At 41.0% G+C, this 26,520-nt stretch overlaps 1 protein-coding gene across 1 annotated transcript in view; it reads left to right on the plus strand.

The window, feature by feature from the left end:
• Window positions 1-26,520, plus strand: part of LOC139759487 (GTPase-activating Rap/Ran-GAP domain-like protein 3) — a 628,035-nt gene that overhangs the window by 416,167 nt on the left and 185,348 nt on the right. Inside the window, 1 exon segment of the mRNA XM_071681664.1 lies at window positions 11,206-11,304. Within this exon segment, the coding sequence (XP_071537765.1) occupies window positions 11,206-11,304 (99 nt within the window).

The raw sequence follows: 26,520 nt of genomic DNA on the forward strand, positions 1-26,520 counted from the left end.
GTTCTGAATGTATAGTCGGTTGCATTTACTACAAATATTCTCTGCAAGGACTATTGGAGCTATAGCTGCGTCGAAAAGTACCCCTGTAGTGATCTAATGGATGCAGAATATATGTATGACATGAATAACAGGAAGTTATAGTGCCAATATAGTTTTTGTGAATACAAGTGTCGTGCAACGGCAAAAGTCTTCAGAGAGAAAGTCTTCTGCTTCTTTACCCTGTCCTTTTAAAAGTAACCTCGTCATTGACCACCTTGCCTCCCGTTGTGTGTCTTTCCCTCGCACGAGACCAAAATACGGTAGAAATGAAAACTTTGGGGTTCATACGTAGACGTTCAGTCGGTCCTGCGTGAGACTACAGCTATCAGGAAGGAGGGTTCCCTTGCCTGTTGTAAGGCAGGGGGCTGATGCGGGCTGTGGAGAGATAGAGAGTGGATGACATCTGTGATTCTGGCGGAGGCGAGGAGGACTGCTTGTTTGTCGAGGGGTTTTGATGCATGCTGGTAATATTGCGAGGTCGGTGGTGACATGTGGTTGCATGTGTGTGTGTGTGTGTGTGTGTGTGGTGTTCATGTATGCATATACCAGAAAAATACGTATTCACACACACACACACACACACACACACACACACACACACACACACACACACATACATGCATTACTAATTAACGTGACACCTCTTGCATGACTTACCACTTCTCCATAAACTATTTAAAGAATTTTCAGACTACGAAATTATGAAGTGTCCACCAATTCAATTCATAAGAGGCGCGAGGTGGGTGGGATAAATTTGTTTTTCCCTCTCTCTCTTCTCCACTCCTCTCCATTTCCATTTTCTCTTACCCACGTCTCTTCTCATACTCAGCTCCACCTCTCCTCCCATCCCCCTCCCTCCCCCTTCCCTCCCTCCCACCCCTATGTGTCCTCCGCTTCTATGCACCGAACGTACGTATGTGAAGTCCAGTGTTATAAGTCTTCGTCTGCTTCATGGATGAAGACATCTTCATACTATAAGGGCAAGAACAGGAAAGGATATATTTCTTATATTGATACCAGTGAACAAACTGTTTATCTTCCAAATGAATTTCTGGAAACTATTTTCGAAAAAGGCACGACCAGCATGTAGCATGTAAAGTAGAAATGTCAAAACACTACTTAGTTTTATGATATGTCACTCTTCGAATATATATAGTGGAGTATGTAACTATCGGGATACATGTACCTGATATGCAACATTTCGTTTACATATTTTTGATATGTCACTCTCCTAATACATATGCTAGGATATGTAACGAATACATATAAATGACATGAAACAGTTTGTATAAATATTTTTTGATATGCAATAGTTGGAATACCTACATTCAAATCTCCTTTGAAACCGGTTAGCAAAAGCTTAAAATTCTGCATCTATTTCGTGGGTCGACTGTTGTATCTACCAGAGTAAGAGGTGTGTGTGTGTTTAGGTGGGTGCCATTTATTTGGACACTGCGGGGCTTATCAAACAAATCCTCTATTTTTTCAAAAGATATCCATAAATTAATGATAGTTATGAAGTCTTGGTAACACTATAATCTAGCGTGAAGATGTCGTGCCTGAAGGATATATATCATATGCGTGTTTTTGTGTTTGTTTTTGTGTATACCTAAATGTATGTGTGTTTTTATCTTTGAATCTTTACCGTTTCTTAATCTTGCTTATATCTAGCATGTTTTTATTCTTGCTTGTGTACACACACACACACACACACACACACACACACACACACACATTTATCAATCAACCCTAGTGCTCCGAAGGATGAACACCTTAGTTGGTTGTGGGTCGAGTGCCGTATCTAAAATATGAACCCTTGTGATCCCAAACCTCGGGTGAGCTTATGCTGACTTATAGCTAGTAACGCAAATTTCTTCACCACGGAAACCCATGTGTGTGTGTGTGTGTGTGTGTGTGTGTGTGTGTGTGTGTGTGTTTTGTGTACAATTTCTATCATAGTGTTTTCGTATATCCTGCATATTCAATTTGCGCCGCACCTGCACTGTCTCCACCTTGCACTGGTCTCCTATTTGCGTCTCCTCCACCTTCCACAGCCCCTATCCTGCCCCTCCTTCCAACGCTGCAACGTTTCAACACCCATGTGTATTTCGGGTCAACAGATTAGGCAGCTTTGTTGACCTGACCTTCGTTATCACGTCGCTTGTCAAGTCCCCAGAGCGATTAAACGTCTGTTTGAGGGGATGATGGGTGGAGAGGGGGAATGCCTAGAAAGGGGAGGGAAAGGGAGAGAAAGGGGAAGGTTAGGGGAAAGGGAGAAGACTAAAGGAAAGTAGTTGATGAGGTTATAGGTTAAAGGTGGACGATCGTATAAGGTTGTCATGGGCGGTAATCTTTTCCTTTTTCGGTAATTAAGGTGTTAAGATGGCGACATTTCTTGATGGTGGGATGGAGAATCAGTGGGAATATGCCAAAAGGAGAGGAAGAAATGTAGGTTTCGAGTGATACTTTTATCTTAAGGACGAGAGAGAATGTAGGCTCCGAGTGGTACTTTTATATGAGGGACAAAGGAGAGGAAGAGCTTAGGAAAGAGAGGGCACCTTTGTAATGAAACGTTTTGAGGAATGCAGTTGAAAAAAATTTGCAGAAGAATAGAAAGACGGAAAGAGGAAAATGTCTTGAACAGTGGAGAGAGGCATTTAAGTAATGAGGTGAAATTATATCTCGTGTACCTGAGTATACGCTTAAGGATACATTTACCGAAAGAATTTGTGAATAATGAAATTTTGACACGAGCTGTAAAAGAATCTGTGAATAATTCGAATTCGACAGGAGCTGGGAGAGACTCACTTGGATTAATGTGGGAGATGGATAGTTGGATAGTTAATGCTAATTGGCAGTGTCCTATTTAATTCTTTATCATCTGTCTTTCAACGTTTGATAAATACATATCATCCTTATCGATGTAATCATATTTTTGGTTCTCTTGATACTGTTGGTGCCTCTGTGCAAACAGCTGGTCAGGCTCTTGTCTGCTTTTCCATTTACTTTTCCACGGCTATTTGGGTGGATTGGCGATTATGGACAATCAACTCTGAGGACGAATTCTAAGTCTTGCCTTGAGTACTGTTTTGTCGAGATCAACTTTAAAATTACAGAGTTTAAGGACGTATGAGATATGAGAATGATAATCTGGTCTGTAATTCCTTTCGATGTTCATCAGAATGATAATACTCTAATGTTATGAACTATCGCGAAACAGCTGTTCCCTGAGAAGAACTTAGAACACACGTCAACTTTTCAACTTAGCTGGTCTGACGGGGCTCAAGGATGACTGTCCTTTATAAAAGCTGCTCGTGTCGTCTTCATGGCAATGTATCAAGTTGCCTCCGTCCTCTGTGGAGGGAGATTATATTCTTCATTGTTTACATACCACGTTCAAGCTGCAGACATAAAACAAGGAAAAGAAAATATGTTGTGATGCTTGACTGTTTCTGGTATGTGACAGTAAAAAAGAAAAACTCGGAATGTTCTTTTGGCGAATTGCATGCTATAAACTTATTTTTTCTTTTAATGCTTCTTAAGTTTTCATTTAACTTGATACGCGTCTGATGTTTACTGAAGATTGTAGTGGGGGTGAGGAAGTGGAGCAGTTTTAGGCTGGGTAGGGGATGGAGGTTTGGTGGGATAATGGGGGTTTGGGGGAGGTCAACATATTGAAACGTGGTGCGGCATTTCGTTAAGTTTATGCGTTAACCGCTTAGTCTTCGAACATTTTTAGTCTTCAGTTGTATACAAAGCACTGTACGTATTGAGTATGCAGTTATGAATACATATATGGATTCATACGATGTATCACATACATCTGGTTGTACCACGTAAAAGTCATTATTGTGTTATATATCAAGGGAATCTCAGCTTTAGATGCGGGTTTTCTGTCTTGTGTAGGTGAAAGATAATCCGCACTAGGTACAAGAATTAAAGCGGGAATATCTGTCTCCACAATCGTCAACATAGCTTTTTGAATTGCACACACACACAGGCAAACAGACACACACACACAGACACACACACACACACACACACACACACACACACACACACACACACACACACACACACACACACACACACACATATATATATATATATATATATATATATATATATATATATATATATATATATATATATATATATATATATATATATATAATATTTTTGTATTACATTCAATTGAATGTAGACTCTTGTTAAGCTCACAGTATTGTCAGATGGCTTCGTAATGTGTATAATGAGAATGTTGTGCAGTGAATGGCTTACCTCAGGATAGTTAGTTGTTCATGCCATTCTCTGCCTTCAAGGTACAAGCGAACACAAAAGACATCCCTGAGTTGCGTGAAATTTGGGCAAAGTTTTGTTTCTTCTTCAACATTTTCTTGTCGCATTTTTCGTTCGTCCGTGGCTGTGTTAAATGAACCTGTGTAATCAAACACACTTTTGCGTATATAAGATTGTATTTGTTTTCGAAAATATTATTGGGTGTATGTATGTGCGTGTCTGTATCCACACATGTTTGTGGATCTATGTAAGGCTGAAGTGTTCTTTGTGTTCGGTGGTATCATTGTTCTCTGTGTTCGGGGGTATCATTGTCCTCTGTGTTCGGGGTTATCATCCTTCTGTGATTACCTTTTCTGTACTGTACATGGACGGAGTTCTTCATTTGTGGGGCCCCATCCCTAAAATTTACTCTAATCAACACACACACACAGTTTCAAACTTATTTATAGCGTCATTATTTACACTGTCGTCTCGTACTCCATTTCTTCCCTACTCTGATACAATAAGAGAACCCCTTTTCATCATTTTGATAATTTCTCTAGCTTAGTATTTTGTTTGGGTCTCTCACTGCTCTTTCTCTGCATATTCCGAAGAGATGTCCACTGACCATATTAACAGACTGATTCAAAAGTTTCAAGCTTGTGATCAATCGCCCCTTGCTCTTCTCTCTTCCATAACAGTTACATATACTGCCTGTACCCACAGATTTGTAACTAAGCTCTCCTGATTCTGATAATACCGTAATGCCCTTTTCTAGATCTCCATTGTCTCTTTGTGCTTCTTTGATTGCGATGTCCAAACGGGAGAGGCATACTTCGCTTTTCACCTGATACATGCTAAGAATAGTTATCCTTATCCATATCATTAAGAGTGTTTCTGATATCTACCTTCAGGCAATGTTTGTGTGTGTGTGTGTGTGTGTGTGTGTGTGTGTGTGTGTGTGTGTGTGCGTGTGTGTGTGTGTGTGTGTGTGTGTGTGTGTGTGTGTGTGTGTACACTTCTCAAGGAATACTTTTGATCTATATCCCCCCACTTTTGTCTTTTTGAGGGAACTTGGTATAATTTCTCCTTGCATTGCCGTTTTCATCTTCTAAATGTTATCCTAGCGAGTCATAATCGTTGTCCAAGACACGACTGACCGTCTCATGGTGAGGTCGAGGATATGCTATGGTTAAACGCTGGCCTGTAGTCCCTAGGCTCGTCAACGATACTTCGACCCCCTCGGATTACACTGGTCGAATCCATTCACCCAAACTGAGGGAGACAGTGTATCCAGAGTGTACACTAATACAGCCTATACCACCCCTACTTCTAGAGTCTATATTACTGTAGTCTTCGCCATCACTATTACATTACCTCAGTCTTCTTCATCCATACTCTTTGTTTGATACTAGCTCATAGACCAGCTCCCATATGGATGGATGAACGCCCTTCCGTGTTATCGACAGGGGAGATCTGAGCTAATATTCTGTGGTCGTGATATTCAGTAAGATGATTATGAGCTGTCGGTTCGAATTTTCCAACTACTAAGAGTTCTTTCAGATACCTTACAAGACTATGTTACCCTATGTTAACTTCGTTTAAACTTAGATAATTTGTAGACGTGTGTGGGTGATGTACATACGCCGGAATCTGAATGTGGTCTCAAAGGATGGATGTTAAAACATAACACGTGATTTGACGTTTCGAAAATCTTTAAGACTCAGCACATTTCTAAATGTGTTTATAAAAGTAGTTTCTCGTGACATGCTAAAGAAACTAGCTCTTTCCATTGGTACTAAATTATAAAGTACTATAAAGATGTACTGAAAATATGTCGGCATTCTTAACATTCTTAAAAAAAAAAAAGAGAAAATTTACAGGTCACAAAAGCTTCAACAAGGTGGTGTCCTGTTATGAGCTAACGGGCCTGAACATCCCGTAAGTGCAAGACAAGTTTTGGACTTCAAACAGATGCTTTAGGGAACTCTTACGCTCGAGGCAAAGGTCTCAAATGAGTAGAAGTTTTTCCACGTTCCAGATGAGCTGGCGACTTAAAATTGGCAGAAAGGTTGAGCGTCTTAAAGGAGAAGATTATGCCTCAGGTGGACGACAAGCGGACGTTTTCCTGTCGCTTTTCGTCCCGCGTGGAAAGCTGGGTGAGCGACAAAGGACAGACGACCTACTAAGGAAGTCTCTTCTCGGTCCTCATGAAACAGCTGGGTGAACGACAAAGGCCAAACGACCTACTTAAAGCATGCATAACTAAGCGACAGTATCACTATTGACATCGCTACCGCCACCACTGGCACCAGCCAACATCACCATGAAATCCAGTCACCACCTCTTCCGCATCACCACCATAATTCACCACCATCGCTGTCTTGGTAATAGTCATGGTAGTTATGGTAGAGACGATGGTGATGATGATAGCAGTGGTAGTTTGACGGTCTTGGTAGTGGCTCCAGTGGCGATGGTGGTTGTTATTATGGTGGTCACCATCTCAACCACTGGCGATGGTGGTTGTTATTATGGTAGTCACCATCTCTGCCAGTGGCGATGGTGGTTGTTATTATGGTGGTCACCATCACAACCAGTGGCGATGGTGGTTGTTATTATGGTGGTGGTCACCATCACAACCAGTGGCGATGGTGGTTGTTATTATGGTGGTCACTATCACAACCAGTGGCGATGGTGGTTGTTATTATGGTGGTCACCATCACAACCAGTGGCGATGGTGGTTGTTATTATGGTGGTCACCATCACAACCAGTGGCGATGGTGGTTCTTATTATGGTGGTCACCATCACAACCAGTGGCGATGGTGGTTGTTATTATGGTGGTCACCATCACAGCCAGTGGCGATGGTGGTTGTTATTATGGTGGTCACCATCACAACCGCCACCCACTGCTGCTTCCAAGATCATCCTGTGCAACATCGCCACCATCAATATATCTAGCAACGCACCATTATCACCTTTATCACCAACGCCATCACCACCACCCAACACCAACATATCTAGCAAAGCACCATCACCACCCTCATTCACCATCACCGCGACCGCCAACAATACCGCCACCATCTCCGCCAACACAACACGTGCTGCCGTCACCACGAACGAATTCATAATCGGATTAAAGCTCTTCTGTTTCTCACGAATTTAATTAAAGACGACAGATTGAATTTAAGATTTCGAGAATTAAATTTCTCCTCCGCTTATTTCCTGATCATCAAAACGGCTACTGAGACTTTGCGAGATAGCTTTAACAATCGCTTCAAGATAAATACTCGACGTAAGTGGGTTTAACAATGGGAAATGTAAAATGAGAAACAACGATATAATTGTTACGGAAGATACCCTAAGACGGAGGGGCAGACTCAAAGATAAGAAGACTTTCAACAACACCTCCCTTGGTTCTCGGAATAAATGGGTAGGTGGCAACCTTGCACTTGGAAGACGTTAAGGACCTAACCCAATATGTTTCTCGTCTTGGTAGTGTCCGTAGCTCCGAAAATCCTGGTTTTTAGAGCGTTTCAAAGCTTCAAGTGGCACGAGTTAATCTTCAGCCTTTTTTTCCATTGTTGTGTGTCTGTGAATTCACTCGTATGGTTAACAGTTTAAGTATCAATATCTTGTATTATGGTTGAAGTGCTTGACGTGAGTTAAAGCATTTTCAGAAGATGTGAAAATGATAATTTTCCACTCGTGTTATATTGCTGGCTACGTTTCATATTGTTTTGTTATTACTTCAAAAAAGAATAATCATAATTTTGGGAAGACGTAATTATGGCACAACTGATATAGATTACTGGTAAACTGAACAAAGACCAGAGCGTACCAGAATCTTTCGATTCAAATAATTTCGTTTTAAAGTTCAGGTAACAGTACGATGATGATGGCATTGTCCACTCTACACATTTCTTGCTAAGGTCGTCACAGCAACTCACCAGTGATGCTAGAACTCCCTGTTACGTTACTAGTGTTTAAGGATAAGGAAATCTGAAAGTTCTTGATTTCGTAGAACGAAAAGTGGGACGGTTCGACCCCTGTAGAAATATGGGTTAACGTACCGATTGTGTAGTCTTTAGTATAACCTGGAACTGTAGAGCCTCCCGCTGAACACTTTTTTAATTATATATCCTCCTAAAATCTCTGGAAGTATGAGCCCTCTTGGCACACGGAAGTTATTGTCCTCCTGGAAAACTCTTGAAAATACGAACCCTGTGTAAATCTCCTTAACTACAGTCCTTCTTGGCCCTATTTAATTATGATCTCTAGACGCTCTGGAAATGTAAACCCTCCGTAAGTTCCTGGAATTATGGATTCTTAAATATCTTGGACTTTTGTTCGCCTGCGGAACTCTTTGATTTTAAATCCTCCATTATTCACTGGAACTATGGCTCATCTCAACTCTAGAGACTATGCGAATTTTTGTAGAGCGTGAAACTTCCTGAACATCTGGAAATGTGACTTTTATTTTCCGTTCAGGTGCGAGATATTTCTTATTCAGATCTCTGGAATAATGGGCCTTCTTATCCTTTTGGACTTATCTTACTTCATGAAATCTCCAGATTTATGTACCCCGCTGTAAATAACAGGACTTATGCTCGCTCATGAAATCCTTTAAATGATGGAGTCTTTTATCCTTCTGGAAATACCAGACCCCCCAGGGGTATGTGTGTTGGAGTTATGAACACTCTTGAGTCTTCTGTAATTAGGGACGAGCTCCTTTAATACTATGACATTATAAACTTTCTTGAGCACCTTTCTGGTTGAGGACATGTTTGGAAAATAGAAAATAATGAATATCTTTCCGACTTTTTCCAGATATAAACTTTTCTCACTGCTTGCGAATTCTGATTAACGTTTCCAGTGTTATGACTTGGGGGGAAATATTCTCCATCTTCATTTCTCTGATATTAATCATTTCTGGGTATCACTGCGCTTGAAACCACTCTTACGCCGTTGAAAATATGCTTCTAGTGTTTTTGAAATGTTGAAATTATTTGCATTCTAAAAGCATATACATAGCTATTTTTTTTTCTATCATCCAGATTTCATGAAATATCTTAGTTTTCTTTAATCATAGACACGTGTTAATCTTCTGGGAACGCAAGCCCTCTTCTGTAATGTGAAATTATGGAAAATCCGCAGCACCTAGGAATTATAAAGATTCCAGCGTATCCTGGAAATAAGAGTCCTACTAAGATGCTGTGTGGAATGCTCGTGTCTAATGTATTCGATAGTAGTTCAGTAGTTTGAAAGTGCAACCACTCGCCGCTTGGAGTCGCTGATAGCGATGTAGGTGGAAGCACTGTGGAGATCCCGAGGTGTTGTCAGGGGGTAACGAACCCCGCTCCGAGCGTGTGACGCCTCACGTAGGAGTGTACTGGAGTGGCATCATCAACGCACAGAAAAGTTTCGTCTGCGAAATGACCGGTGGATGTTTGGTGGATCTTCAAAGATAACATTCTGTAGGTAAGAGACTGGCATGTCTAATGGTTAGGATATACAGTTCGGTATTAGTCCCGGAGTTTTGCTATAAGTGTCTTCTTGCAGAGGTAGTGGTGGCTCATTGGTCGGTGAGAACCTTAACGACGAAAAAAGATCCTGGTTCGTTTGATTCGAGTCCATAGAGGTTCGAATGCTGTAGTTCAGGGAATCTACACTATTTTGTCGACTTTTGTTCAGCTGAGACTGACTGACCGTTTCTCTTTCTCCGTTGTCTCTCAGGCAGTGAAAACTTTGTCAGGCGCATCAACAGAATGGTTTTTTTTACGTACCACAGTCTTCTTCGTGTTTAGAATATTCTTTAATATTTCATTCTCTAACATTTTTTTTTCTTTATTTTTTCATTAGGTTCTAGTTTCTTCAGAAGTTCGGTACACACCTGGTTCGTATGAAAGTTCGGTACGTTTGTCATGTCCGTGGGACATGGATGTAAACAAAAATATATATTCTTAGACTCCAGATTCATAGGTACCAGTAACTTTGTATACGATTTCCCTAACGACATTCTGGTAATGAAGGGGCTGGTAGTTCTGAGAGGTAGTGGCTGACACGCCAAAGCAAACTGGGACAAACTAAATGTAAACAAACCCATCTCGACAATCTACATAGCGTAACCAAACGATGAACAACCAGGTAATTACGTTGGTTCCCCACCGTCTTTATTCTATAATATATCGCCTCTCTGTTGGTAGAGGTCTTGTAACACAAGACTAAATCTATTGGAAGGTTCTATCTTCAAATTGCGGGGAATAAAAAAAGGCACATTTACTGTAGGGCGTTGTTAAGGAAATTTTACTTAGAACGTAGTGTTCTTGAATGTTGCTAGGTTTAAAAGTAAAATACTCTACCATTAATGTTTATAGTGAACTTGGTAGTCAATAAGAACATTAATCACAAACGGTATCGTTTACAGTATACCAAAACATTTTTCGCGATCAATTCTTATTCTAAACGAGTAGAATGAGCGCCGGCCTTGAGATTATGATTTTAAGCAGTTTTGAAATGTATTCTTTCAAGGAAATTAGCGTAAGTGAGGAACTCTGTACAGTACATTGCTCTTGATCAATATGTGTTGAGAAAATGTAACGCCAAATATCTTTAGGTTATCAAAAAAAAAATGCATGTTAACAAAATTTGAATTTAATGTAATTTTATTGATTTTGCATTGATTGTTGAGATTCTACAGTACCATTGAATTAGAAATGAAGTAATGAGAGAGAGAGAGAGAGAGAGAGAGAGAGAGAGAGAGAGAGAGAGAGAGAGAGAGAGAGAGTGTGAACGAGACATGCATATCAAAAGATATCTATAGCCACACAAATGTAAACATTAACCTTCTGCCTCTCGGATGACTTAAATTCCAATTGGTTCTCCACCAGAGGGAGGTAGCCGCCACTTCGACAAGTTCCTGGGTCTTCTGGGAGAAAGGGTACGACTGCGAGGCTGGGACAAGTTCAGAGGAGGTCTGGACGTCAAAGGTAAGTTCAGGTTCTTGTTGATTTATTCGAACCATGCTTCGAGACATTTGTTCGACCACCAAGCCTCGAGGCATTTTCTCCATTTTCAGTCTGTCGAATAGAAATATCTCATTTTATCCTTTTCTGTTATATTTAAAAAATTTTCTTTTTCGAATTATGAACATTTTGAGTTGCATGATCGTTTTGAACAAAAGCCACAACCTTATTTCCCGAAATTGTTTGGTATATTTGTTTGAATGTATTCATTTCAAGGTTTCGAATGCATAGTATTGTTCGCATCACTTGCTCTCGATAGCACCTCGAACTGAGCTCCGATCTTGTCAAAATTTTAAGACCCAAGGCTTTCACTTTCGGCTCCTGGTGTTCCCCTAGCTCGTATTGGGATGTAAAGGATTTCCACTTCGACGAAGGAGTCCACCGGTTCCTTTTAGGGTCAGGGGTTCAAAGTTTCACCTCGGTTCCTCTCGGGTTGAAAAATAATCCCCCCATTAATTCGTAAGTATCTTTTGCATTTATGCAGAAATACGCTCGCGTGAAAAGTTGATATACGGTCTGTGATGTATTTTTGTCTTTATTACTGACAACAGCATAGAGAGTGACTAAAGTCATCACCGCAAGCATATGTATATTTGTATGTGATTGCGCAAATACATTTGCCTAAAGACTTGTGTCTGCTTGCTAATGCATAGTTACTTTTGCAAAAGCATGTTAGTGTATGCGTATACGTCTATCAGTGATTGCACGTATCTGGAAACGTATGGTTATTGCGCGTGTCTGGAAACGTATGATTATTGCACATATCTGGAAACATTTTGTTAGATTTTGCGTTTAAGAAATTGTTGTTGCAAGGATCCCTGTCTTACTGTGAAAGGGCACTTCAGCTGATGATATACTGCCTTCATTCACCACTGAAAAGTTCTCGCCCAACACAAAGGTGAAGGAAAATATATATACACTTCTAACTTTGCAGTGTAGACGGGCCGTAGTGAATTTAGATATGCTCTTCGAACCCTGGCGCGAGTTTTATATGTTTATCAAAAAACATTCTGAAGTTAATTACAGACAAGAAAAGTATTTGTTTCTGCAGACGAATTTAAGTGGTAATTTTTTTAGGGGGGGGGATAAAATCTATATATTTATGCCCAAAGAATATTTTTCTTTTCAGTGTTTAAGGATATCATAATTTTAAGTAACTTTTAAGCCAAGCTGGCGTAAAAATAGTGTCGTATATTTGTTCCAACAAACGCGCAAAAACAGACACTTCCAAACTTGCTTGTCGGAGTTATACAAACGCATTGCCCAATATTTCCACCGCGTAAATCCCACCACAATATATGTCCACTTCATCATAGTTATTACATGCGAATTTGACAGGCCCAGTCATTGTATGTGTTAGAAGTCTTCTAGTTTATTTATATATATATATATATATATATATATATATATATATATATATATATATATATATATATATTATATCCGAACGCTGTTTTACCCTTCCACATCTTCTGTTTTAGTAGATAGAGGCAGTATATTTTTCACCATATTCTGAGGATATATGATCCCTTTTGTGCATCCGAGTAAACTTTAATCCGGGTTGTACTGTGGTGCCGGGCTTGTGGCAAGCTAGAGAGAGAGAGAGAAAGAGAGAGGAGAAAAAAAATAGGGGGTTATTTTTGCTTGAACCGGACGCTTGGATATCGGAACTGGCTCGCCTTTCATACCTTCCTCTTTTGTTTCAGAGAATGGATATTGAAGCATCATTTTTCTTTCTTTTTTTGTCTTTCTTTTCTTCCTTCCTTGCCTTACCATTCGTCATCCGCGTTGCAAAGAAGGTTATTTTATTTCCCCCTCATGTCCTGTAATGGTGATTCTTGCGTGTTCTGCGTCTTCCACCTTTTCTGGCGGATGAATGAATGTTGATACAATTGTAGAGGGGGTGGGGGGAAGAGAGAGAGCAAGCAAGTAGAAAATTAGAGAGAAAAATTGGAGGGCGAGAGAAATAGGGGAGAGAGAGGTTCTAGTCTGGGGCAAAGACGAATTTTTTCATTCATGTATTTTCCTAACGATTTCCAATATCATACTCGCTGTCCCCTTGCTCAGCACAGTACATCCTAATGGCTCAGAATATCACGTTGACTCTGTGCATAGAATTATTCGTCTTCATTTTACATCGTGTATACCTTATGTCTTGTGGTAAGACGATGGAATTTATAAATCATACAAGTCTTTCTCTGGGTCCCCCCCAGTGGCTCGGGATGTTGGCGGGTATGCTTGTACAGCACAGTCTTTCTCGTTAGCAAATGAAACTCAAAATGTTTAAAAGAGGACTTGAATAAAACAGTTTTCTTCTCCCAATTGTAATTTTTTTTTTCTCATTTCTTTTATACGTTTCTTTTTACGTCGCTTTTGTGGTAAGGGTAACATATCTGCTCGCGGAGGCACTTTTTTTTATTATTTAGGAAGAAAAGGGAAGGGGAACAATTAGAAGTTGAGAGAGAGATTGAAAAGAAAATTACAAGAATGGAGAAGGAAAGAGAGAGACGCATGCTGTTGCACACGCATATCCATACACGGAATATGAGAGAGAGAGAGAGAGAGAGAGAGAGAGAGAGAGAGAGAGAGAGAGAGAGAGAGAGAGAGAGGTGGAAGATATCCAGCGAGGAGTATAAGAGGGAGGAAGGGATAGTGAAGAAAAAACGGAACATCCATTTACGAGTGAAACAGAGCAGCTGTTCCTTGTCAAAATTATGGAGATGGATGGGTTATTGGTAATCCTGGTCCGGGTCTTTGGTGCCCTGGGGGTGCTTATCCCTCTGGGGTAAGAAGGGCACCCTGGAATGGGGAAGCCCTGGACAGAAATCAACGGTCATGCAATGAAAAAAGAGGGAAGCAGTGTAGGGAAGAGGGGAAGGAGCAGGAGAAAAGGGAGGAATAAAAGGGAAAGGGAGAGAGAGAGAGAGAGAGAGAGGATATTAGAATCTCAAAGGGCCTGATTGACAAGAGGAGGAAGGAGACAAGGAAAGGAAGAAGTAAAGGAAGAGAGAGGGAGGATGTAAGTGGGATGGGGGGGGGGGTGGTATTAGGATAAGTAAGGGCTTGATGGAAGCGTGAGAAGTTTGGGGTTCGTTAGAGAAAGGAGATTAGGAAATTATGTTGGGGAAGAGAGGACCATGTGTTGATGAGTAGAGAGAGAGAGAGAGAGAGAGAACTTTGCTTGCTTCGTAATGTTCATGAGAACAATGTTGATGAACAAGCCAAAACGCTGAAGCCATGGATGAGAATAAGGTGGTAATGGGTGGTTGGGAGTGCAACGGAAGAGAATTAAAGAGAAAGAGGAGGAGAAACACGATGAGAAGAGGATTTAAGGAGAGTCTGAAGGGCATGGAAAATGGGAAAGAGGAGCTGATAGATGGGAATAATGGAAGGGAGGAAATGGACGTTTGAAAGGGATAGGAAGGGAAAGGGAGAGTGAACGTGTAGTGGAGTTCAGGAGGTACGGGCCTTTAGAGGAGTTTGAGAAAAAGGGATAGTCCTTTGAGGGGGCTTTGAAGGAAGAGTGGTACAAAATGAGTTTAGGGAGGGGAGAACTAATAGCACTGGGAAGCTGGGAGAGGAGAGACCTAAATCTGGAGAAGTCTTGGGAAAGAGAAGGATTAGTCTCGAGATGGTGATGGAGGAAAGTGTGGTCCCTTGCAGGGTTTAGGAAGATGGAAAGGGTGGCCTTGTGAAAGGGCCATGGGGAGGGAGGGATTGATTAGTGGTATGGTAGTGGGAGGGAAGGAGTTGGTGCTCCTGTGGTCATGTGATTAGGTAGGTTGCGGAGTGGGATTAGGGAGGAATATTAAAGTTCAAAATAGAGAATCGAGGAGTGGAGTTGTAGCACCTTGAAAGGGGTTGGTAGCTGTCTTCATAGAAGCATCAAGGATAATGATCCTTGAAAAGAATGTGCAGTGGTTAATGACAGATCATACAAATTGGCTACTGATGGTAATGTCCTGTACATTGGACGCTGGGAAATGTATAACGCACTACGGCCGCTAGGGTCAATGCAATTAGTTGATAACGTCTAAGATAAAAATACTATGTAGAGGATTTTAGGTAATGGCCGCAGACAGAAATGTTCATGACGGTAGAAGCTGAGAGAGACATTGTACACAGCAGATACTGACTGAGAGAAAGGCTATGGATAATGTCCACTAGAACTAATGTCTCCGAGAATTCTATACTTGAAAAAGAAATATCATCCGAAAACTACTGATTATACAACAAAGTGAAGAATTAAGCCGATTTCGTATGAAATGATTTACAAAAACTGGGGAGAAAATACCATCAGAATGCAAAAAAAAACAAAAAAACAGGTACGGTTTTTGAGAAATGGTCCCCCAATAAACAGTGGGGTACCGATACATTCTCTTCAAATAGCAACTGAATACATTTTTTTCTTTGACTCTGAATGCAGTGTTATATAATACTATCGGGCAAACATTTCGTTGTGTGAAACGCGAATAGTTAGTGTTCGTATAGAGAAACCGATTTTGTAGAACTAACGTCCCTTTTACTGTAATTTTAGCTAGTTATTAGTTCACAGCGAAGACACGGCTCTCGAACCCGTGCAGGATATGAAGTAAAATATTCCCCAGGAGGCTTTGATCAGGACAACGTCTATGGAGCCAGTGTGTATGTGTAGGGAGAGGAGTGACTTGAGACTCTCTTGAAATCGCAGGACCGTGGTTCGATGTCGGAGTTTTTAAGTCGAAGGATGTAGAGATGATCGCCTCTACATATCGGGGGATGCATGTCCAACACAACGTTATAAATGTTACGAAACTGGCTTTTTTTTTTCTTAAAATTACTTTTTTTTTTTTTTACAAGTCCTGTGATCTAGAGTGTTGACAGATTCGCCCGCGGTTAACGTTTGCATCAGTTTCTCCCGCAGCTGAGGCTGTTATCCCTTCCTCCTCCTTTCCCCTTCCCTTGAAGGATCCACAACTACTGTCTGTCGTAGCTCCATGATCGGTTTTATACGTTTTTGTCATCTCCAGGTGCCACGGATGTTCCATATTTCATTCACCCTTCGGCTGGAGACGAAAACAGCTGCACAAGACGTTGGGAGATGCGATTCTTGGTTTAACAGCGTTCACACGGAGAACATACAGCAGGTCCGTTTCTTTTCCTAGCTTTGGCCGCGACGTTCCATTTCACAAGACGAATTGACAGCATAGTCCAGCATCACGAGAGGGAGGGAAAGGCTGTCTTGCTCTGAGAAATAAGCACCACAAAGATTAATGGGAATATTTTTCCAAACCCGGGCGTCAGGGGTAGAATGAAGTATAAGCAGGGTACTACAGGTCGATTTTAGAGGTATTTTGACCTCTCTGTTATAGTATACTAAGGGACAGAGTTCCTCAAAGACAGTGTGTCTGTCTGGCTCTGAGCATAATGCGCTTTGTTAGACACCCAAGAGGCTTTTGTGGAGATATTTTTTTCCTATATGTATAATGTGCAGTACTCTCTTGTTGCTTCTCGAAGGCTTTTGTCTGGGTCTTTTATGATGGTGCTATAACTTCACGTCCTGGTAATAAGACTATCTTCTTTTTTTTTCTTCTTACTGTGGTTGCAACAGACATCATTCAAATGACTTTTATAGACTTTTATTTTGCCTTGTTACTGCTATGATTCATTACGTCACGAATTCTTCAATCTATAATTGATTACGTCAAGACTGCTCGAGACCAGTATAGTTTTCAGATGATGGAGTGATGTTGAGTGAAAGCGTATGTGAGGTTTTTTCTTTGGGAAAATAGATCATGTCTGAAAGTAACCTTCCTTGATATACTGTTATGATTTATTCGTCCAGAAATAACTGGCATAATCTTTTTTTCTGAATAGTGAAAAAAGAGAAATATACGATATGTGGTTTCAATAAAGTCCAGTTGGTTAAAAAGCGAGGAAATAAAATAGAGGGGAAAATATACTTCGTCCAGCCATATAGCTATGGATTATGTCATAAAAACAATAAAAAACTGTTTGAAAACAATAAAATGCAAATCGGGACGATTAAATCACCATCAAAATGGGATATCCTAAATAGAAAAGACTGAGTTATGTGGCCGTCCTCTCTCGAAAGGCTGCCAAGGCAGTTTCAAAATCAAACCAAGAATTAGAACTGTTTCAGAGACAAACTTGCATAGAAAATAATGAAGGAACACAAACAAACCACAGACCACTATGTTCTTTCATGGGTGTTTGTGGTAGTGGAAGGGGGCAAAAAATTAGAAAAAAATTGTAGGCAAATATTTTACCTTGGATGAGGCGAAGTACTTTTTCCTTGCCATACGGAGTAGTTGAAAGCAGGTTCAGAGATGCGTTTAAGTATAGACTTTATAAGTATTTCGCGTCAAACCCAGGACTGGCATTATTTACGTCTCGTTACTTGTGTGAAAGAAGTGTACTCGTCCTCTTGTTTGAGAAAATCTATTTCTTCTCTTGCCATCTAATCCGTGAGTTTGTTTATATTTTTCCAAAATTGGGCTCTGATCTAGAAATTTATCTATTGCTACGCAGTCGCTTACATGTTCTTTCTGCAGCTTTAACTGTCACTTTAAACTAATTCAAAATTTCGTACTGTTGAAGATGTCCCATTTATCCTGTTGAAAAGGTAAAGCGAGAATTTTAAGAATATGGGCGTCTAAGCTCTGTTGTTTCTTCACGGCTGTCATACTGACTGACATTAGTGGCAGCATGATGATCCATCTCCCGGTGTAATTTGTCGTTGAGCGTACCAAACTTTGCTCCACCCATGACATTACCCAGGAAATTCTCGTGTAATGTGTTCGTCGCAAGTGGATTTCTCGGTTATCTTTACTGTGGAATTATTGAACAAGTTTAGGTAGAGTACACTTCCTGAAGTGCTGGGAAAAGATTGACCACTCCTTGATGTCGGAATTACGAAATATTCCACTGTTATAGTCGTATTCATTGCAACAAAACATTAACCGGTCAGAGACTTTCGTTTACCTATACTAACTGCGTAGGAGACCAGTATTTTCATGCCGTTGTTTTCTCGTTTATGAAGCTTTTCTTTAAGTTCCACAAGAATCGGTATTATCAGCAACGACTAAATTTTTCATTGCATGATTAAGAACAGGAAAAGTTTAACCAAAAGCAACACACCAACGCCTATTTTGTGCCTTCTATCACTGTTGATTATGGTGTATCTAATTACTTTATAGCAAGTAAATCTTGATATCTAACCAAGAATAAGAGATAAGAGTTATAGAATTACTTTCAAGTGTAATGGTCTCTAATTCGGATTATATGTTTTGTATACTGCGCATATACATGAAATAGAGTAATCGAGTGAGAAGTATCCAAAATGCATTACCGGACTCGTTGAGGATCCAAAATGCATAATCGGTCACTTAGGAGCCTGTCAGTACCTGAACTGTTCAGGTGTTGGCCGTTCTTTCAAACTTAAGTTCAACGTAAATAAGCCGCCACGAATTCATATATTAACTGTTTCCTGTTAATAGATGTTGATAAAGACTGAACGCTTTGTTAAAGATTATGACCCCGCAGTCGATCATAGGGAGTTACTTCCGAAATCGAAATGTTGTTAGTTTTCTTTCTATACAGATGAAAACATCTGTATTTGGTTAGTACTTGTATGAGGCATAAAGAGAGTACTGTTACTTGTAACAACGAGGACGTCTTGGACAGCATCACCAATTTCACCAAGTCGGGCATCTAGAAATCAATATCGTTTACTGTAGTAAGAATTTCTGACATAGAATTTCAATTGACTTCGGATGAGTGAGGCGTTAAGTAGTATGGCCTTGTTCTTTGTCCTCTGCTCTATCCAGAACCTGAGAACTATTCTCCTTTCGTCGTTCATGGCACCATAAGCTTGCGTTTGAGAGGCTCAGCGCTTCTCTGAACAACTTCAAAAGGACCCTTCTACCCAGGAGGGAGAAAAGCATTAGTCTGGTGGGCGTCAGTACCCACAGCGCCACTTATTGATTATTCCCTGTGTTCTCGGAATCGAACCGCAGAGGACATTTCATCAAAACGGTAGGGTACATTTTCCAGTGCACGCTTTCCTATGAAATTTCTATGCCATTATCTCGCCACAATACTTCATGCTTCTTTTTCACGTGTTTTCCTGTTGGCAGTTGACCAAGAAATAGATGGGCGAGAAGGTGCCTCAGCTTTGCATGCCTGTTTTCATCACTATATTGATTTCTTCTAAGATAACTTCGTTATGGACCAACAGGTCTCCTGTTATGTCCTTGCCATGTGCTCTTGTGTGTGTCTGTATGTCTGTGTGCTTACCCATTTGCCTGGACATGTACTTCAATTGTACGTATAGTTTAGAAAATGATGTACCATATCCCAGAAATATAGTCTTGGAAAATAGCAGAAAAGGTGGAAGAATACGTGAAGAAGATGCAGAATGACAAGGGACCTTGCGAACGGAATCGGTGCCAGCAGATCTGAAGAAATGGAGAGGGCATTTCGGTTACGAATGAGAAGGGTGACATAGCGAGAAGGAAACAGAAGGGAAGGGATTGAGGGATATGAGACATTATGGTGGGAAAGAACGGGGCAACGAAAGACGCAACGTAGCATCTCTCTTTATAAGCCAGCATTGTAAGATTTTTAGCTGTGGCGAGGGAGGAAAGATAGACTCTGGGAAGAAAGTTGAAGGCAGCAAGGAGAGCATTGTCAGTGCCGTGGAAGGGCAGAGGTCGGAGAGATTGTGAAAGCAACAAAGAGGTAGGGACAGAGCGAAGGGTAAGGACAAGGAGAGGAAGAGAGCGAGCGGGAGGGAGCCGAGTGAGGGTGGGCTGGGGCATCTGGCCCATAAGACAGGGTGCGGAGGCTGGCGGTGGCGTTAAGCACACGCACACTCCAGCATTTTATACAGCCAGACGCCCTAATGGACCCATGATGACCCCCGACACCCAGACACATCACGTGGGGGGTCAAGAGGAGGAGGAACGGGAAGAAGGAGGTGGGTGTGATACTTCTCCCCAAATCATATAATGCCACGTAGTGTTGGGGAGTCGCGTGAGTGGGGTGAGAGATGAGGGAGACACCGACGTCCCATGAGGGATCTTCTAGTGGAGGGAGGGAGGGGAAGAGGTTGAGGAGGGGGACGTAGGTGGATGACCTGGGATCTCGTGTGAGGGCAGCTGATGATGAGTAGCTGGTGGTTTGGGAGTCATTAGGGAAGATAGTACAGTGGCATCAACCATGGCACCTTACCTCGTATGCTAATGGTTCGAGGCCTATCCTCATGGAGCACTTACTGGATGGGGTACTCACATGAACGCAACCTTTAAAAAAAAAAAGATGTTCTCTCTGCCTACAACTGGCAGGGAAGTGAGAATTAAGAGTTCAAAAGGGATATCTTCCCATATGTACTTCTGGTGTAAGCTGCGCCTAAGTAAATGAAATCTAAACAGTATAGATATCTGCAAGCCAGGCAGTTTGTACCACATTAATCTGTGGGCTTCCAGTATAGTCCAGTATTACAAACACAGCCTCGAAAGGACCCATTGGTCTTTTGCTGTTTGAATTCCTTTTTCGTAAGGTGTAAGCAACACAAAGTAACACACGGAATAGATTTGTGTTCAAGAGGAAGAAAATAACCAAGAGTACCTTTTAAGTGAGTTTATGTTGAACCGAGTCTACGTTTTCATTCGGTAACTCCTCTTTAAATTAACTTTTACTTGTGAAAATCGTCGACTTGGGAACACATCTGTTACTGATATGTAAATTTTATCCGATTATGCCATCAAAGAGAATTTTTCAGACCAAATCCAGTTCTTCAGAGCACATTAATACTTTTTGCAAATAGCTTCAAAGAAAATCTGCAGAAAGAGTCAGAAAGTGAGGTGTCATTAGCAGGAATGAGAGACATGCCATGCAAATATTAATTCCTTTTGATATGACGTGTAAACGTTTCCAGTCGCTTTGTGAGAGTGTTGTATTCAATACGGTTAGTGACGTTATACATTCACGAATTTCGTACCTTTTTTTTTTTTTCGAAGCAGACTTAAGAATGATGTAATATACTTAAGATACACGATGGATTGAATCGTACTTAAAGTACACGAATGCCATAAAACAGTATAGGTAGATGGATTTAATCGTACTTTAGTCTGTGATGAGGTTCTCATTCTCCATTATTCTATTTTTCGGTACGTTTGCATGATTCAAAACCCCTGAGAGAATCGGTTATGATGATTTACTTCAAGATAAGGTATATATAGCTACGTGTTCACTGTTATCCGCCCCGTGTAGAAATCTTTCACTGCTGTCCGCCATATGTAGAAACCTTTCACTGTTTTCCACTGTGAATGCAAACCTTTCACAGTTACGAGCCCATGGTAAAAACCTTGAAATCTTTCACTGTTATCCGGCCAAGGTACAAACTGTTCGATGTTGTCAACCTTCTTGCTGTTACCAACAAGTGATGGAAACCGTTCATTGTTATCCAATCTTGATAGAAACCTGTCAATGTTACGCCAGTGTTAGAAACCAACTTTTATCTGTCATTGGTAGAAATTTTCACAGTTACCCGTCCATGGTAGAAATATCTCGCCGTTATTCGAACTCTGAAGAATTTTTTCACTGTTATTCCCCCGTAAAGGAAACCTTCCAATGTTCTCCACGTGGTAAGAGACCGTTCACTGTTGCTTATCCTTAGTAGAAACCTTTCATTGCCGGCTGCCCTTGATAAAGAATTTCACTTGTTCAAACTCTGTAGAAACCTTTCACTGTCCTCCCTTGTGATAGAAGCCTTCCACCGTTCTCCCCGTGGTGTACACTTTTCACTGTTCACCCTTGGCGGAAGACACCCTTTTCACTGTTCTGTTCCACGTGGAAGAAACCTTTCATCACCCTCTGCCCGAGGGGGAAATCTCCTCTCACAGTTCTCCCCCCCCGTGGTAGAAACCTCCAAGTTTTGCAGTGAGCCTCGACGGCGGCGCCTGGGAGAACCAAGCGACGCAGGCCTTATCGACCTCCCGGCTCATCAACACTGCTGGGCCTGCTGCTGCTGCTGCTGCTACTACTACTGCTGCTCCTGCTGTCTCCGTTGCCGCTTCTACTGTTACTGGTGTCGTTGCTGTTTCCGTAACTACTGTTACTGCTATTGGTTCTCCTGCTGTTTCTACTGCCGCCGTTGCTGTAAATTATTCTCCTGCTGGTACTATTATTATGGCTGCTGCCTCTGCTTCATATGCCACCGCTTCTGCTCCTTATGCCACTGCTACTGATCCTACTGCTCTACTAATGCTTATCTTGATATTGCTACTGCTGCTGTTATCTCTTCTGCTGCTCTCGCTGCTGCATCTTCTGCTGCTCGCTTACTTCACACCCTCCTGCTGTGTCTCTCTCAAGCTGTTTCATCATCCCATTTCGAGGCCACTGCATTTTGTGGGTTGCTGTTACAACTTGTGCTGCCTTCTGCTGACAGACTGAGACTCCTGCTGATTTGACCTTACAGGGTTGTTTTTTTTTTCTTTATTTCTGCTTTTGTTGCTGTTTTATGAGCTGTTGAGTCATTGTATGTGTGAGGGTAGGTACTCTGATCTTCCCATGCACTGAAGACTGGAATGAACGCGAAAACATAAGTTGACAATAAAATGAATATGTATATTTTGACATATTGCGATCACCTCCGTGTAACATGAACGGTCTGTTTGTCTATCTGCCAGTCTCTCTGCAAATGGTTACACTGTCAGCGAAAAATAACTTTTGAATATGCTGTACTATCATCAATAGACGATTGATTTGTCTCGCGGAGGGCCTGTCCTCTCCAAAAGAGTCCATCTTTTCACTGCTTCTGCTTGGAGTGCAGCCTTGAAGCTGAATGAACTCCGTAAAAAAGGAAGGGGGGGCGGGCGTTTGTTCTAAATGCGTTTATTTCGTTAACACTCCGGAAAAAAGATGAGAAAATGCACTTCACCATAACAAGGGAAATGACATGCAATAATACTAGAAGAAATTAGTCCGAATTCCGTTACGTGACCCCGAGTTAGGAAGAAAATGCGAGGAGAGGATCTTCGAGAGTAGTGAAGCGATCATAAAACAACAGTCTGAACTTTGTCACAGATTGGAACAGCCTCTTTTATCTCCGCCCCACATAAAGAGTTACAGGGCACTAGATGGCGTCTCTTTCTATACCAAGTCACTGCGTCGGGAGAATGTTGACATTCATTCATTCTCGCTGGCTGTTATGGACTTTCCCGTAAGGCTGTTATGTGCATCTGTTATAATATTATCAGTATCATTGTTCTTTGGTAAATACGAGTTCTCTTTTTTATCGTGAATGACAATGATAATAGTAATATCATTATTCTAACTGATATTGCAGTTATCACTAGGGTCATCATGAATTCGTCTAATAGGTTTGATATTTTTGTCATTATTGCTAAAGTCATTGTAGTTATAGTCATTATTATTCATCTGTTACGATGGGTAGAGGAGGGAAGGAGAGACGGGGTAGCGAAGATAGTGTGTATGAAAGGGTAAATAGCGTGTATTTTGTCATTCTTTTATATTTCAAGTCCTGGATTTCCTTGAACCTATTCTTCTTAGATATTTATAATAAGTTAAAGAAACTTTTTCTCTCTCCGATCTTTTGTTTGTTTTTCGTTAAAACTTGCACGTTTCTTTCGACACTACGTACCTGCATCTGTCGTTTTAATGACCCATCTAATTCTTTCGAGCCGGAGAGAGAAATATATACACAGCTTACCGATAAAGAAAGATAAACAGAGGTGACATTTGGATAGATAGAGGAAGATGTATGAAGATGATAATGAATCGCCGGAAAAGGAGATTAAGGCCTACTAATTAGAGGATACAGAAGGTACAAGATAAAAGACAGAAGATATATATTGGAATTAAGAAGATGTGTTGGGGAAGAGAGAGACGATCAATTCAGTCAGTTGCTCAACGGGAAGTGAAAGAATTGTGACTACTGTACGAACGGCAACCTGGACAATCCCATCAGAACTGGAAAACAACACTTAAAGGCAACGAAAACGAGATAAACGTAAAGAAACAGACGAAGGGAGAAGATAAGTCGGACAGTGCTGCAGTGAACATAATGCCAGGATAACATACGACTGGACAGAGGAGACGGATTACAAATGTTCCAAATATATATGAGAGTGTGTGGTTATTTGCGATCCTGACCGTGACGCAATCACGGGCCGCCCAGGGTCGAACCCATGGGTTTGAATCCTGGATCCGGCAGTCGGTCCACAGTCAACACAGTTGTTCATCCACCTCTAGGGGTTGGTCGATGAAATGGGTACCTGGCTCAGGCTAGGGTATATATACATTATTTTTTTATTATACTTTGTCGCTGTCTCCCGCGTTAGCGAGGTAGCGCAAGGAAACAGACCAAAGAATGGCCCAACCTACCTACATACACACATTTATATACATAAACGCCCACATATATGAATATTGCGTTCTTTATGATATCTCTATCAGAAGCACCTCGCATAGTGGTGCAACGTACACCCAAAAATAGATCTTATTTTGTATACAAAACTTTTCTTGTTAGTCTCATGTAAACGGAGTTTGTCCAGCGCCCCACAGAATCCAACATGCGTTAGGCATTTTGAGAAGTGTTTTGAAAATTATGGAGAAAGTATAGATATGCGAGGAAGTTATTCAGATGTCCTCGCCATACCTTCTTTTAGTCTTCTTATCTATGAGCTTATGTTTGTATTATATCTCTTGGTTTAAGTTAATGCTTACGTAAAACTGACATTTTTTTTTTTTCATAAACACTAAAAGGAATGAAAATCGTAAAAGGCGAACGCTCTACAGATCTCCAAGCTCTTGTGTATTTTAAAAAGAGTTTAGATTACAGCGAGATGTCTTTCCTTTTTGGCAACAATTTTCCGTGGCTATTGATTTTCGTGATGTCTCGAATCCCGCGTCGAAAATTTTGGCCATGGAGACGTTATTTTGGCCACATGAATGTACTTTATCCCCTGAGAAGTTATTTTGGCCACAGAAATATTATCTTCGTTGCAGAGATGCTTTGGCTACATAGACATTCGTAATAAGGTGAAAACATTTTTACTTGTGTTATATTCTCCAGCACGTAAAAGAATTGAAAAGAATGTATAGAATATGAAGAGATTACAAGCGCTTGCATCATATTGACATATGAGCGAAAGTGAATGTGTTTCCTTGCAGAAATATATGTATATAGTGTAGTGTAGAAGACACTGAAAGGGAGAGGGACAGAGGTGAGGAAGACGTAAGGGATGTGGTCTTCAGTGATGTGTATATGTGAGGCCATGGTTCAAGTTGCCAAGGGTCGAAGAACTGCACTGCAGCTCCGTTGAAATAGGACAAAGGGGGAAGACACAAAGGAAGACTCTAAATTGGTTTGATGAGTACCTACGGATAGATTGGGGAGACAAGGGACCAACCGTCAAAAGAATAAGTATATGATAGAATGAGAGTAAGGAAACCTGTGTGTGTGTCTGAGAGTAAGGAAACCTCTTGTGTGTGTTCATACATAATATGAATATATATATATATATATATATATATATATATATATATATATATATATATATATATATAATATACACACATATTGATGGACGAAGTCGAGAAATAGGGGTGAAAGCTTCGTTTACAGCCTAAGAAAAATGAGAAGGCAAATGGAGAGGGGTCGTGGCCAGTAGCAAGGTAGAGGGAGCTGAGAGAGAAGCAGTTAGGTGCTGTAAAAGTCTACCATAAAACAACGAGGCGGAGTGTCAGGACAATTGGAGAAATAAATGAACAGCCCAACGTTGAGGCTAGAAACAGGGAAGCCGCTTAAAGTGTCTTATGTTGCCATGGCTGAGCAATAGATCGGAGTCATAAAGTTCTTGAGTTAAGGGAAAACCAAACTGTTTTGTTTAGGAGGTTTAGGAATACGTGGTTCTAAGTGTTCAATGTACGTCGTGACGTGAAGACAACGAAGATATGGTCATCGTTTATGAGAGGTCAACGATATGATTTATAGCAAAGAGTCCAAGTCACTCTGGGAATCTTGTGATGAAGCTAAAGAAAGGAGAGACTTATCTAGTTCAGGTAATTGTCCCGTGGCATTGAAGGATGAAGATAATGGATAATTAACCTGTTACCTTTCTTTCTTCACCCACATCAGCCTGGGCTCCCTTC

The sequence above is a fragment of the Panulirus ornatus genome, chromosome 33 (assembly GCF_036320965.1).
Source record: "Panulirus ornatus isolate Po-2019 chromosome 33, ASM3632096v1, whole genome shotgun sequence".
Lineage (NCBI taxonomy): Eukaryota > Metazoa > Arthropoda > Malacostraca > Decapoda > Palinuridae > Panulirus > Panulirus ornatus.